Source organism: Asterias rubens, unplaced genomic scaffold (assembly GCF_902459465.1).
Source record: "Asterias rubens unplaced genomic scaffold, eAstRub1.3, whole genome shotgun sequence".
Classification (NCBI taxonomy): Eukaryota; Metazoa; Echinodermata; class Asteroidea; order Forcipulatida; family Asteriidae; genus Asterias; species Asterias rubens.
The window spans coordinates 227,632-239,158 of record NW_022985706.1 but is presented as its reverse complement, the minus strand read 5'-3'; the positions used below and the strand labels follow the sequence as shown (position 1 = coordinate 239,158).

Genomic DNA, 11,527 nt, shown 5'->3' with positions numbered 1-11,527 from the left:
ACGTACTTCAGTTTCTATACTTTTGGTATAAGACCAGTAGGTCTACCTCCTCACTTGGTGTATGCAAACATTATGCATAAATTAAAAATCTGTGAAATTACTATTTGCTCAATTTGTCATCGAAGTTGCAAGAAAATGATGGAAGAAATAAAACCCTTGTTGCGACTTCTGTGCTCTCAGATGCCCGAGAAGGGTGTTATGCATGCCTGAAGCCCTTTTTCAAGTTCAACAGTTTTTCAAGTGTTCTTTACCAAGTAAGATTTTGTGAGCACTCTGTTCGCGTAATTACTAAAAGGTCACACCCCTATGGTTTCTATGTGGGTTAAGGAGAATGCATTGCTAAGAAGGTGGCTTATTGCCAAGTAATGCTTTATTGTTTTATATATAATAATATAAAGGACGTGGGTTCGAATCAGCCCGAGTGATTCGCCTTTGGACTTTTTTCCACAGAATTTGGGAAAGTGACGAGTGTGGTGCTTATTACACTTTGCTGTAAAGGCCGAGTTATAGTCGGTCGCGCGATGGTCGGGCGTCGGAAATCTGGACGCGCGATCATAAAAAGACACGGTTTTTAGGCATCAGTCTTAGGATCGCGCGCAAGATTTCCATCGCACGACCATCGCGCGACCGACTATAAACCGGCCTTAAGGGTAACACAAACTATTATCTATTTATCCCCATACCAAAACTGACATCTACTATATATTATATTGTGTGCTTTAACATTGTAAATTAACTCGATCGTGGGAATGTTACATTCTTGTGTTGTTACAACAACGCGGCCTTGCACTGCTTTGTAGCCCTACTCTAGTTTAAAACAAACAATACAGAGACAGACAAATGAGACAAAACACACACAAAGAAAACACAAAGTCAAGTCCATTGTCACCCTGGTTCCACCGTAGCCTTTTGTCAAAGGCATTCGTGGCTTGGAGAGCCGCGATCACCAAGCGACTGGAACGGGAGACCACGCACGCGAGTGGCGAACGTGGCTTTGCCACTCGATCGTCACTCGACACACGCGCATGGTCTCTCGTTCCAGTCGCTCCGCTTATTGCGCCACGAAGGCTTCGACAAAAGGCTGACTCAGCCCTGCTCCCTTTTTAAAACAAACAAACAAAACGTAGACAGACAATTGAGACAAGACACCAAGAAAGAAAACACAAAGTCAAGTTCATTTTTAGTGCAGTACTTGCTCATCAGAAGGTACCCCATTTTATGGGAATAAAACTACTGAGGATAACTCGTTAAAGGCACTGCAATTGAATCTTCATACACGTGAACTTGTTTAGTTTGAGATGGCACTGCACAATAAATTGATAATACTTGGGTTGGTTTTCCTGACTTTCTTCGGAATGAGTTCGTGTATAGGTGAGTTTTAAAGTATAGGCCCAGATTAAATTGATATTTCGGTTTTTTAAAGTGTTTTTTTTTTAATATAATTTATATTCAGCCTGTATTTTTGTTTTGCATGCGCTGCAAACTGATTTTAAATAATGAGTTCTGTCACATACATACACCGAAGAGAGACTCATTAGTCTATAAGGATATTGAAATAACACTAGAAGATTTTTTTTTCTTCAGAAATAAGTGTTATATACAAACACAAAAGTACCATCACTGTTCCAAAAAGCCCATTGTGTTTATAGCTCCATGCTCGACATAGAACACCGGAGAAAGGCCGAAAGGACAGATAGAAAAAGGATTGAAACTAAACAAAAATAATGTTTACCAAACTGATTATTGTCCACGGGAGAGAAACCAAATGTTGCTTGGCAAGCGAGTCGACTGGTGTAGACATTTACAGGGCGCAATTCCTTCCTGCTGAGCATAAAAAAAAAACCAACAACAACCAACCAACATAGCGATACTCCAAAAACACCAAAGTATTCTCTCTCCTATTAATTACAGAACTACCTCCCGCAACTATCAACGCAAGAACCGACTCGTCCTTCAAGATCACCTGGTCCGAGGCTCCTAACCCAACCTACAGCATCAAGCAATATGACCTCAGACTTCAACATCCACCAGGGTCAACCATCATTCGGGTGTTAATAGGCGCAGCGGCTGGAGCGTCGCGCACTTTTCAAAATTTAAACGCGGCTGAAGAGTACGGAGTGCGGCTGGATGCAGTTCTAATCGGGGATATCTCGGTGGATTTAAACATCTTCACAACGGTTTGGACGTGTAAGTATTGCCAGTGCATTGATTATAAACGTTTGCCCAGACGGTCCATGCATTATAATATTATAATACAAACATAAAAAGAGATAAAAGCATTACAAAATAAGCTTAACCATACTTAAACTGTCCACGTACAACAACAACAATGTCAACGACAAAACAACCACAACTACAATGGCAACGGCATTGACAGTTACAGTGACAGCTTAGCAAAAGCGACAGCAACAGCGACACAACAGCCACAACGACAGTGATAGCAGCGACAATGACAGTAACAGTGACAGTGAAAGTGTCAGAAACAGCGACACCGACAACAACGACAACAATGGCAGCAACACCAGACCGAACACACTTGTTAAATTCTCAGCCAATGACTGGTTATCGTTATTTTTACCCAAGAGAGGGCGATGTATGAGCATGTGACGTCATATGCAGGTTCTTTAGATCGTAACCATGCACAGCTTGTCACCAATGCCGCTGTGGCAGGAGAGTCTGTCCCCCTAATATGGCGAACTGTGTACGAACTACCTCGAATAACGCCCTCTTTTGAATCCTCCTCCAACACACGTTAATTTCCCATTATGGGGGTATCTCTAGCGGCAGATTGTCCTTGGACGTTGCCACTACTTTGTAACTCTCTCATCTTTTGTTTTTAGTGCCACATTCACCAACGGACGCCGTCCTACAGCTTACGGGTGATAACTCAGCCACTCTAACCTGGACCAGAGCCCAAGGCCCGGTGGATTACTACGAGCTAACGGTAACCACAGCCGGCAGGGCAGGCATGGTGTTTCCGATCCCATCCACGAGCTCAAAGTTCGTGCTTGAGAATCTGACATCGGGAACGCAGTTCGGCTTTCAACTTGTGTCTGTCGTGAACACGCCCAATTACCCCAGCCACCACGTGGTCAAAAGCGCATCCGCTGAAATCACTTTCGTACAAATAGGTGGGTTCAACTCCAGTCACTATCTTGTTAAAGTCACAAACGCCTTGTACCAAAGTGTACCTACTTCCATTTACACAAAGAGGTAAAATTAAAGGTCATGTCTTGATTCAGTTATATTTATCATTTGACACGTTATCAAAAAAGATAGCCTACATTTAAATAAATACTTTTTGTAGCGATGTCTGGGCATTTTTTGAGGATTATACAGAAATTAATTGGGTCTCTTAAGGGTTTACAAATCCTTCAAACATAACTGAACAAAAGCTATTGTTCAAGATCACATCAAAGTATTTTGGAATCCCTGCAATATTGTTACATTTTGTTTGTACATTTCTTGTTATAAGAGCGCCCCCCTCAGCCAACAGGATTCACCATCCAAGTGTTCAGACAGTCAGTCATGGAGTGCAAATGGAACGCCACCAACGGCGACTTTGACAACTATCTTCTAGTCTTCGCCATCGCTGATGGTTCAGAAATTACCGTCATCGACAGTCAAGTTATCGCTAAGACCACCACGATATATAGTTACACGATCACAGACCTAGCGGTGAATTCTGTGGTTTTGTACACGCAGAAGGGTGGGACAAAAAGCATTGTGTCCCTGCCTTTGCAGCTTCCATCTGTTGCCGTTAACATCAGTAAGTTATGGAATTTATAATGGGTGCGTTCGTTTAGCTGCTTTGTGTCTACCCCGGTGTGTAGCGGTTTTTTTCCAGGACGGACGTGGGTAATTTTCTGCACACGTTCGTCCTTGAAAGAAAAACGCCATACGACGGGGTCGACCCAGGGAAGCTAAACGAACGCACCCAGTGTATATTTTGGGTGCGTTCGTTTAGCTTCCCTGGGTCGACCCCGGTGTGGCGTATTTTATTTGTTTCCAGGACGGACGTGGGCACACAATTACCTCACGTTCGTCCTCGAACCAGGAAAAACCCCACACACGTCACCACGTGAGCCTTCCCGTCAGTGCACCTCGGTTTGGTCCAGGGAACGGGATTGGCCACTGAAAGTTTGACGGCTAACAATTTTTTCGACATTGCTCGTGATGCTGCTGACTGACGATACAAGGGAGATTAAAAGTGTAAGGAAGGAAATATTGGAAACTTTGAAAAATATAAACTGAACTCAACAATAAATTTGATAAAAGTTACCGATTGCACTGCAAAAAATGGCATACAGCCCGAAGTATTATTTTCCGTTTTGCATAATATTCGTTTTCAGAGTTACCCCATGCTTCGATCAGAAGAAAGACATCAAGCTCCTTCGAAATCACGTGGTCCGACCCACCCAACCCAGCCGATAATATCAAGCAGTACAAAGTCACCCTAGAGCATCCGCTAGGTACGCCCTCTCGTGGCGTCCTGGTGGACGCAGAGGCTGGAGCGTCTCATACGTTTGAGGAATTAAACGCGGCTGAGGAGTACGGTGTGCGCGTAGATGCTGTTCTTCAAGGGGATGCCACGGTGCAACTCAACATTGTGGCGACGCTTTGGACATGTAGGTACAATGTTTCATGATAGCTTTCTTTGTGCAGCTAAGGTGTTTTTTCTTTCATTATTTTCGTGCAATTTCGATGATCAATAATTGTGCACAATTTTTCACAGGTTTGCTATTCAGCATAATGGTTGAGATAGACCAATTAGTGAGAATATATATAAGCCTACTAGTCTCAAACGTTACTCTGCATTTAGCTAATAGTTAAGCTCCCATCCCTGCGTCTAAGAGAACACGCCTGAAAACATATTTTAAAGCTTGAGTAGCCAGGGCAAGGTCGTTTATCCGCGGGATTTCTTACAACATAGACTGGTCCGCTGTCTCAAAGGAGTTCCCCCTTGACTCGTACACAAACAAGTCTTATAGTCGGTCGTGAAGTAATAATGAAAACGGGCAGTGCGCATCACGAGTGGTAAACTCGCACCAAAACCTCACTTACAACTCGAGTCTCTCAAATTGCAGACTGTTTGGGAACGCTGACCGCACGTGACGTCATTCTGGCGTTGGTCATAACCAATTCACCGATTATTGCGTTTACATTTTCCCGTTAGTACCACACGCCCCCTCAGACGCAGTCCTGCAAATATCGAGTAACTCAACTGCCCTACTGACCTGGACATCGTCAGAGGGACCCGTCGATTTCTACGAGTTCACCATCAGTCAAGACGGGGTACCAGACCGCATCTATCAGATTGACAAAACGGAGAGTAGCTACTCCCTCAACAGGATACGTTCTGGGATGCGGTATGGGTTCCATCTTGTTTCGGTTGTATTCACACAGAATGACAGCAGCCCGGTCGTCAAGAGCCAGTCTGCAGAGATAACCTTTGTGATGCAGGGTAAGTAGATTCCATCAAACTCGAAGCGGAATCAAACTAATTTGTTTTTAACCGCACTATGGAACCTTACCATTTGATTGGTGGAACACGCGTCACGTGTTAAACAATACTTTTGACATGTATACCGCTTTAACCCTCTATTCAATATAGTGGTCATATTTTACGATACTAAGGTGTCGAAATAGTATAGCGTTTGCTGCCGCAAGCGTCCAAAACCTCCACGTGTATCTAGCCTAAAACAACAGTTTGAAAACCTTCCAATTTTGAAGTACGTTATTATGTAAATAGTATTAACATAATGGGTTGTTATAATAGCACTCGTCCGTCTGTGTAAGCTCTTCAACATCTGTAAGGTATCAATAATAATAATAGTATCGAAGTCTTATATAGCGCACGTATCTACCAATCAAGGTACTCAAAGCGCTGAGTATATACAAACTTTCAGAAAGATAATGTTATTGCAATGATGAATTTTGAGACCCAATTATTTAGCACCTTAGTAGGGTTTACTAGGTGTTACGGCGCATTCAGCAGCCACAGCCAGGAACATCGGGGCGAACCCCTTCTCTTTTCGATAAGTGCACTGGGTTCTTTTGCATGCGTTACACAACACATGGGACAAACGGCTTTACGTCCCATCCGAAGGACGAAGTAATGGTTAAGTGTCTTGCTCGAGGACACAGTGTCACGGCTGGGGATTCGAACCCACACTCAGAAACACAAGAGCTTGCGTCATGTACAACCTCCGTTCGGCCAGGACATGCCAATAATCTTTTATATTATATTTGCTGACAACAACATACCAAAAAGGGGATGCAAGAGATGGTTGTCATCAATGTGTTTAATAATAATATTGTTTCAATTATCAATGTTCATAATCGTAGATGAATGCGGCTTTTACAATCCATGCGTACACGGTGTGTGCCGATTGGAGGACAACACGAAAACATGTGACTGTGAAGGTACAGCTTTCAGCGGTGAATTGTGCGAAAGTCGTAAGTTTCGTTTCTTTGATTTCAAAAGTGGGTTTTAGGCACACCTGTCGTGTCCCTGGAGATTATGTCCCCCTTAACGGCAAACAAAGGCTGTATGTCGGAGGATGATTCAACAGATGGCGCTATCAGAGAAAGTTTGTACACACAATTCTCCATAATGGGCGACAGAATCTCCTGCCACACCTTTACTAAGGCCGTTTCCGAATTAGTGGCTACGGCTGCGGCTACGACCGTTGCCTGGGTGTTGCTAAGGGCGTCCTATACTTCAATGCATGGCGACGCTGCGATCCGGCCGTAGCCGTAGCCGTAGCCGTAGCCGTAGCCGTAGCCGCCAATTCGGATACGGCCTAACACTCAGTGCAGTAAGAATAACTTTTAGGGGGTGGATACAAGGGGGGTGCATCATTTTTATAGGGCGGCACTTCTGGCCAATTTTCTGTTAGCCTTCTCTGTGAAAACCGTAAATGTTAGTTGTATTAATTGTCTAATATAAATTATTAAAACTCTCGAACTGTTCCAAAAACCAAATACGTTGCCTTTAAAGACAGCGGACACTATTGGTAATTGTCAAAGACCAGTCTTCTCACTTGCTGTATCTCAACATATGCATGAAATAACAAACCTGTGAAAATTTGAGCTCAATCGGTCATCAAAGTTGGGAGATAATAATGAAAGAAAAAACACCCTTGTCATACGAAGTTGTGTGCTTTCAGATGCTTGATTTCGAGACCTCAAGTTCTAAATCTGAGGTCTCGAAATCAAATTCGATGAAAATTACTTCTTTCTAGAAATCTACGTCACTTTAGAGGGAGTCGTTTCTCACAACGTTTTATACTATCAACCTCTCCCCATTTCTCGTTACCAAGGTTTTGTGCTAACAATTAATTTGAGTAACAACCAATAGTGTCCACTGCCTTTAAATGATTCGTTTAATTATTTGTTTAAATGATTTTTTTTGTTTACAGGCGGATCCATGACAATGTCTGACGTAATGATCGTTCTAGCCGGTGTGATAACCCTACTGCTGATCAAGACGTAAACAATTACGTGTGAGTCGACGCTTGCTGGTTGTATAGTGTGACATGAATTGTAAATCAGGACGTCATAAAAATTGCGTAGTTATTTATTAATATCTTTATTTAAATGACGAGCCCACGGCGACGAAGAAAGACAATGTACAATTTTATTTATTACTTGTAGTTTTGCCTAGTGTATAAAGATTTCGATGGGAGCGGGACCATTCTTTAAATAGGTCCACAGATCCGAGGGCCATAGAGTTACATGGAAGAATAATTAACGAATGACATCTGCGTTTCTTAGCTAACTGGTGTTCGATGAAAACCAGATAGAAGTCCCCTTTTTAAACGAAAAGCATCGCAACATTCAGAAAGATGGCGTCTGTCTTCGACTAGCTCGTAAACGTAGATTCGTGGACGGCCACTTTAAGCTTCCGTAGGCTCGTGACGACAAGCACAAGGCTTATACTACGGTACAGACAAACAGCAATCAATTTAAAATAATTCACAATTTTTCGAAATTTTTAGCGCCACGATAACAGCAGCTTGGGATTTTATTACTTTGAACGCTAGGTGGCAGCAGACATACCCAGGTGAATTTCCATTTAGTTAATTATAAACACATCCAAGACTGTGTTTACCTGGTAGATGTCTGGGTGCCACTTCGCAAACCTAAAAAATACCAAACTTATGCGTAATGGCAGTTTGACATAATTATTTGAATTTAAAATATTACAATATATAATTATACAATAAAAATACGGAGAATATTTTGAAACTACTTTTTGAAGTTTGAAATGTTCGCCATTCTCATGATTTGCTTGCTGACAAACGGACTAGAATAATGGAACACACATTTTAATATGCACCTGAAAGCACACAAATAAATGCAATGCGTGTTTTTTCTGTCATTATTCGATGAACAATGTTGAGCCCAAATTTTCACAGGTTTGTTATTGGATGCATATGTTGGGATACCAAGTAAGATGGTCTTTGACACAACCAACCGTGGGAATTTCCCGCGCTGAGTTGATCGCCATGAAGGCGTCAGATGCATTATGCAGGCTAATGGGAGACTTTCTGGGACGATAGAGGGCAGCAGACTTACCGGGTAAATCCATTGTTCTCAGAATTATGCGCATGTTCAGAACTACGTAAACAATGGAAATTTACCCGGTATGTCTGCTGCCACCTAGCGTTGGAAAGTCTCCTATTCTGAGATGGTGCTATAGGTTCTGCAACGAGGTTTCAAACGCTCCCCTTGAGAAAGGTGTTGACAAATTTAATCAAAGTTGTTTTGCTTATTGGCTTGCTGGGGGAGCCATCACCTATAGTGAAACCTCCCTCCTCTTATAACTTTTAATAATCAAACCAATAATTTTCTATTAACCTTCATAAATATATTTGGTGCACAATATGACTCGTTTATTAATTGACTCACGTTTACCATAGAAACAAGGAGGCAAACAGGATAGAAATGTAGCTCAGTTTTAGAGTCAAATCAAAAAGATGCGAATTAAGTCTAAGGAATTAGTAAAAACGAGCCGGCCAAAGTATTTATATTTACGGTGCTTTTAATTTTCGAAGTCGGCAGTATTTTATATCTTAAGCAAATAATGGAACAATAAAAACAATACACATTGGCGACAGAAAATCAAAAATGATTGTTTACCGGTTATGTTTTCGCATAATACACTAAATACATGTATGTGGAAATTTGGGCGCAATTTGGTCAATCGAAGTTGCATAAAAATCATGACAGAAAAAACCCTTGTTCGATACATAATAAAGGGCCTTTTATCATTTCAGTGAGAAGTTACTTCTTCCACAAAAACTACGTTACTTCAGAGGGAGCCGTTTCTCACAGTGTTTTATTACTATCAACAGCTCTCCACTGCTCGTTACCAATTTAATGCGTTGTTATAATTACCAATAGTGTGCAGTGCCTTTAAACATTCGTTGACGGACGTGTAAAGATTCACCGGTGATTTCAAAGAAATAAGATTAGCTCAGATAGTTTTAGAGTGAAGTTTTAAAGCGGACTTACCGGTAAAAATCTCAAATAATAATTGTCGACTTCACGGCTCAACAATCCACCACCGTTCAACCCAAGAATCTCTGCATTAATGAGACTCATGATTATTCGCATTAAACTAAAACCGAAAGGGACGCAAATCACCCTAAAACTCTGCCTGTCAACCCACGGCTTTTAATTATATTAATTAAATAATGGGCAAACAACCAAATGGAAGTTAATCAGGTCGACGCGTGAATTAATTTTGACTGACTCAATATTCAAAACAGCAGACTGTTTTCGTTTTATTAATTTAGGTTTTCAAACCATAAAAGCCACTATATAAGCCAGCTCAGTGCTTTCCAGAGTTCTGCGAAAAACAATCACAGTAATATTAATCGGCTGGCATTCGAACCACCGACCTTTGCAATACACTTGGTGTATCCTAAACGCTTCAAGCCTTTCTCGGACTCCATTTTTTGGTAAAGTTACCACTGTCTTATAAAACTACATTACTTCAAAAGGGGACATTCCTCAAACAATGTTGTATAAATACAGCTCTCTGATGAGTGCCCGTTACAAAGTATTTTGTTGTGGCTATTAACTTATTGAGTCATTGCCAGAAGATGGCCTAGCCAGAAGTATCTGCATTAAAACAATATAGGACTAGTATTCAATGAATACAAACAATCAACATTGACTGTGTACGGAAACATCAACGCGAAATAATTTCTCGAAACAATTATTGTTCAAAGTCACGGGTAGTCTTTGTCAAGCGGCTTGAAGGTGAGACCAGCACGTGACTGGTGCGCGTGGTCTACCGTTCCAGTATGTTTATCAATGGACGATCTATGGGCGAGTTTTACAAATTGAAACCACATGGCAGGTCTATAACTTAAACGATATGCTAACTTAACAAGATGTATTTTCGAAACGCCACACTGCATTTGTAAAGCTCACAGCTTGTTCCCCCAAGCCTGGGTGAAAACCTGTGTTTCGCAAAGATTGGTTGTTTTCCGGGAAAAAAAACCTGTGTATGTTCGAAAATGCACACTGGAATTACCCAAGTTTCTATTTGTTTTCATTAACCTATCAATGCAAGCTCAGCAAAGATACTTTATTTTTCCTACCACAAAACCTTTGTATGTTCGAAACGGCACACTGGAATTATGAATTCAAGCTTCCATTTTTTTTTCCCGAGAGCCTGACAACCTAAGCTTTGCAAAGATCCCAGCATTTTCCAAACGGAAAACCCAGAGTATTTTCGAAACGGCGCACAGTTAAGTGGTTTCAATTTTATTGGTTTTTCTCGAGTCTGAACACAGCTGTTCCACAAAGATCCTTCTCTTATTGATGATTTCTCCACAGGAAAAAGTTGGCATTTCCGAAACTGCGTACAAGAATGGCCAGGCCTTCATTTGTTTTTCATTTTCCCACAATATTAATCCTGCACATCAGAGAAAACTTTGAAGCGATAAGTGGCCACAGACTTACCATGTCAATTTCTATTGTTTACAAAAAGCTGTGAGCATGCGCACATTTATAAGACCAAAAGTCTCCCATTAAAAAGGAGGAAACGATAATTGATTAAGTTCATCGAAATGAACAATTAATAGTAAGGGAATAATTTATATCAACAAGTTTCACTTTATGTAGCTTCAAGCACCTAAACCAAAGACAAAGCAACACAGGTAAGAAGTTGATGCCTGTGCCCAATTTAATAGAATTGCTCAAAGCACAAAATAGTATTATAACCAGGATACCATCTAAAGATAGCACAAGTGAAAGGTCATTTTGACTGGTGACCTTATTCTAGTAAAAGCAAGAACTAAAAGAAACAAAAATACTATCGTAGGTTTCACCGGTCATTTTCAGCGAATAAATGTCCGATTTAAGCTTTGCTTTATTCAGTTTTTTTCTGAAATTGAAAAATTCCTCGAAGCACTTAATCAATTTCAGTTAACAGCTAGAATGACAGGGAAATATTTATTATTCATGATTGTTGTCATCCTACTAATGAATATTCATGGCTACATCA

At 41.1% G+C, this 11,527-nt stretch overlaps 1 protein-coding gene across 1 annotated transcript; it reads left to right on the top strand.

The window, feature by feature from the left end:
- The first annotated feature begins 1,355 nt into the window (after nucleotides 1-1,355).
- LOC117305870 (tenascin-R-like) lies at nucleotides 1,356-8,593 on the top strand. Its single transcript, XM_033790755.1, has 8 exons — nucleotides 1,356-1,371; nucleotides 1,912-2,187; nucleotides 2,841-3,131; nucleotides 3,476-3,769; nucleotides 4,353-4,628; nucleotides 5,177-5,464; nucleotides 6,349-6,459; nucleotides 7,425-8,593. The coding sequence occupies exons 1-8, from the start codon at nucleotides 1,356-1,358 to the stop codon at nucleotides 7,496-7,498; spliced, it is 1,626 nt and encodes a 541-aa protein (XP_033646646.1). The 3' UTR covers nucleotides 7,499-8,593.
- Nucleotides 8,594-11,527: the final 2,934 nt, after the last annotated feature.